Here is a 3116-nt window from a genome sequence, read left to right as displayed (position 1 = left end):
CCCCCCCCCCGCCCCCGGCCCAGGCCCAGTCTCACTGGTGCAGCCCCGTGCTCGATGCCCAGCACCTCGGGACTGAATGTGCCCCTGGCACTGCTGTTTCCCGCCTCCCTTCTCTGGTTATCCCCCCGTTTCCACCATCCCGCCCTTCGCTGTGGAGACGGGCAGGTGAGAAGAGCAGGGTAACCACATGACGCTTCTGAGCTGCCCGAGGGCGAGGCCTGTCCATGGGTGTGCGTCCCATCGGGGGCGCCCTGAAGCACCCCGTCGTCTCCTGTTTGCCTGGCAGCTCTTTGACCTGGTGTACAGAGAGGAGACGCTGCTCAACGTCATCAAGAGCGTCACCCGCAACGGGCGCTCCATCATCCTGACGGCGGTGCTGGCGCTGATCCTGGTCTACCTCTTCTCCATCGTGGGCTACCTCTTCTTCAAGGCCGACTTCCTGCTGGAGGTGGACCCGCTGCCCAACGACACCGCCCTCCCAGGTGCGCCGGGCTCCGCGGGTGGAGGGCGTTCCCCGCGTGTCCCCGACCGCAGGGCGCGGCGCCCTGAGCCGCGCGGGGGTCTCCCTGACACCCAGGGCAGGAGCCTGGGACACCAGTTTGGTTCTCATTGTATCCGAGGCTCAGCGTGGCCCCTCGGGGGCGCAGGGGGCGGGCCCAGAGCCCGCACTGAGCTCACGCACGACGATCCCGCCTGCCAGTGGCACAGCTTTTCCCTGAAAGACTGACGTGACCTCTCGGAGGCGGGCGTGCGCGCCCCTGACGGAGGAAGCCGCTCCCAGGACTGTCTCCTCTGTGGCGCACGTGGGGACAGGCGTGCACGGAGGGGTGCTCACTGCGGACCGCAACCGGGAGCCTCTGAGCGCCGGGCGTGTGCATGAGTGGCAGTCACCCCCGGGCGGCGGCGGGCCCTGCAGGCGCCATGCACCCTTCACGGGACGTGGTGGGAGGTGGCGCAATCGCTACAGGAGGTCAGGCACACTTTTTGTTTTTTTTTCAATCCTCACCCGAGGATATTTTTTTCCATGGATTTTTTTTGAGAGAGTGGAATGGAGGGAGGATGGGAGGAGAGAAACATGGATGTGAGAGAGACACATCGATTGGTTGTCTCCCGCACCCGCCCCAGCTGGGGACAGGGACCAAACCTGCAACCAAGGTCCGTGCCTTGGCCGGGAATGGACAGCGTCTAACCACTGAGCAAGCCGGCCAGGGCCAGGCATGCTTGTTTGTAAATTAAAAGTCCACATTTCTTGAAATATGGATGGCGATACTCCAGCTGCTAGCGGTGGCCCCTTATGGGACGTTCTTGCTTTTACCACGGGCTTGTGTTATTTTCGTTCATGGCAAGGAGAGAGGAGAGGTCCAGCTCTGAGAATGAAAAAAAAACTTACGTACCGGGTGGCACCAGGGCTCTCTGCCCTGCATTCAAACCATGGACACACTCAGGGAGATGCCACCCGTTGGCATCCGGTCGCCAGGCGCCCGCAACGGGGAACCAGCCTGGGTGGGCGAGACAGAGCCGGGCAGCCTGTCCCCCGCCCGGTGCTGCGGCCACTGCAGCCTCCAGGTGGACACGGAATGGCGTTTCCTCCGACCTGCGGGGTCTGAGCCTCTCGGGTCCCACCTGGGTTTTCGCCGGTGCCGCTGCCAGGCCCGGTGCCGACTCGGTGTGAGCCTGGCCGGGTCTGCGCGTCCGGCCGTGCGGTCAGTCTCGGCCGTTGGCATTTCCGGGGAGAGAGGTGCTGGCGCTGTGCGGATCCCCAGCCCCTGCCCCGCCCGGGTCACCAAGCAGACGTGCCGGGGCGTCTCCGCCTTGACCGTGCGGGCAGGGCTGTGGGGTGGCGTCTGCGCGAGGTTGTGCGTCACAGTGTCCTTCTCTCTCCCAGAGGCCGGCGAGAGCTTGGCCAGCGAGTTCCTGTTCTCGGACGTGTGCCGGGTGGGGGCTGGGGAGAACTGCTCCTCTCCTGCACCCCAGGAAGGTAGGACCCCGTAGCCTGCAGCCCCGTGTTACTGCCAGGCCCCTCTGGAGGCCCAGACGTGAGGCCGGTGGCCGCCGGGAAAGGCTGGGGAGCCGAGGGAGACCGGGAAGTAAGGCTCTGTGGGAAGAAAGGCCGGCTTCATGGATTCAGCTAGGACTTCCTGGGGCCCACTGTCTGCCAGGGGCCGTTGTATTCTAAGCTACAGTGACATGGGTCGGGGGTGGCAGGCGGGCAGGTGGGGGTCACCTGAGACCTGCTGAATGCTGGGAGTAAGGATGGAACACGGAAGATAGGCACCCAGCCTCATAGAGCAGTGGGAGTATCACCAGGAAGTGACAGCTAAACCAAAACAGCGGACTATCCGGTGAAGGCCGAGGGAACAGCCCGCCTGAAAGCTTGGAGTAGAATACAGCAGGTTTAGGGAGATGTGGTTTATGAGGAAGAAGAATAACAAGAAATGAAGCCGGCCAGGCTGGCAAAGGGTCGGATCACGAAAGGTCTTATACGTCAGGCTAGGGAGGTTACATTTCATCCAACGGATGATTGGAAGTTGTTGAAAGGGGAGTGATATGATGAGATGTGTGTGTCAGCAAGGCCCGTCTCTCTGCAGCTGGGGAAAAGAATGAAGGTAGAAAGGTCACTGCTTTTTTCCTCCAAAAAGCAGTGGACAGCCTCCAGCATAAAGCGGTTTCATCAGAGGAGCCGCTCTAGCTGCTGCCAGGTGTAGCCCCTACAGCACGGCAGTGAGGAGCCTGGTGGCCTTGCCCCCAGCTGAGCGGGGAGAGGCTGTGGCTCAGGGTAGGAGCAGCTTCTCTGAGGTCGGCGCTGGGCTGGTGTTTACCCCTGAGAAGGACGGGGAGTGCTTAGATTCCGAGGTGGGAGGGCAGGTCTGGCCCGGCTGGAGAGGTGAGCAGGGGGCAGCGGTGAAAACAGAAGTGCCCGGGCTTCAGCCCCTCAGAAGGAGGCGTGTGGCGCCCGGGCCTTCACTTCCTTCTCCCGCTCTGTCGCGTCCGCAGCGCTGCGCCCGGCCGAGGAGCCGGAGCAGGACAAGGAGCACACGTGCGAGACCCTGCTGATGTGCATCGTCACCGTGCTGAGCCACGGGCTGCGGAGCGGCGGCGGCGTGGGGGAGGTGCTC

The 3116-nt window shown here is 63.3% G+C and overlaps 1 protein-coding gene across 1 annotated transcript in view; it reads left to right on the top strand.

The window, feature by feature from the left end:
• The window catches only part of ITPR1 (inositol 1,4,5-trisphosphate receptor type 1), a 227042-nt gene that overhangs the window by 209565 nt on the left and 14361 nt on the right, over nucleotides 1–3116 (top strand). The window contains 3 exon segments of the mRNA XM_015568305.1: nucleotides 287–482; nucleotides 1886–1978; nucleotides 2995–3116. Of these exon segments, the coding sequence (XP_015423791.1) occupies nucleotides 287–482; nucleotides 1886–1978; nucleotides 2995–3116 (411 nt within the window).

The sequence above is a fragment of the Myotis davidii genome, unplaced genomic scaffold (genome assembly GCF_000327345.1).
Source record: "Myotis davidii unplaced genomic scaffold, ASM32734v1 scaffold663, whole genome shotgun sequence".
Taxonomy (NCBI): domain Eukaryota; kingdom Metazoa; phylum Chordata; class Mammalia; order Chiroptera; family Vespertilionidae; genus Myotis; species Myotis davidii.
The sequence above is the reverse complement of the archived record's forward strand: the minus strand, read 5'-3'. Positions and strand labels throughout refer to the sequence as shown.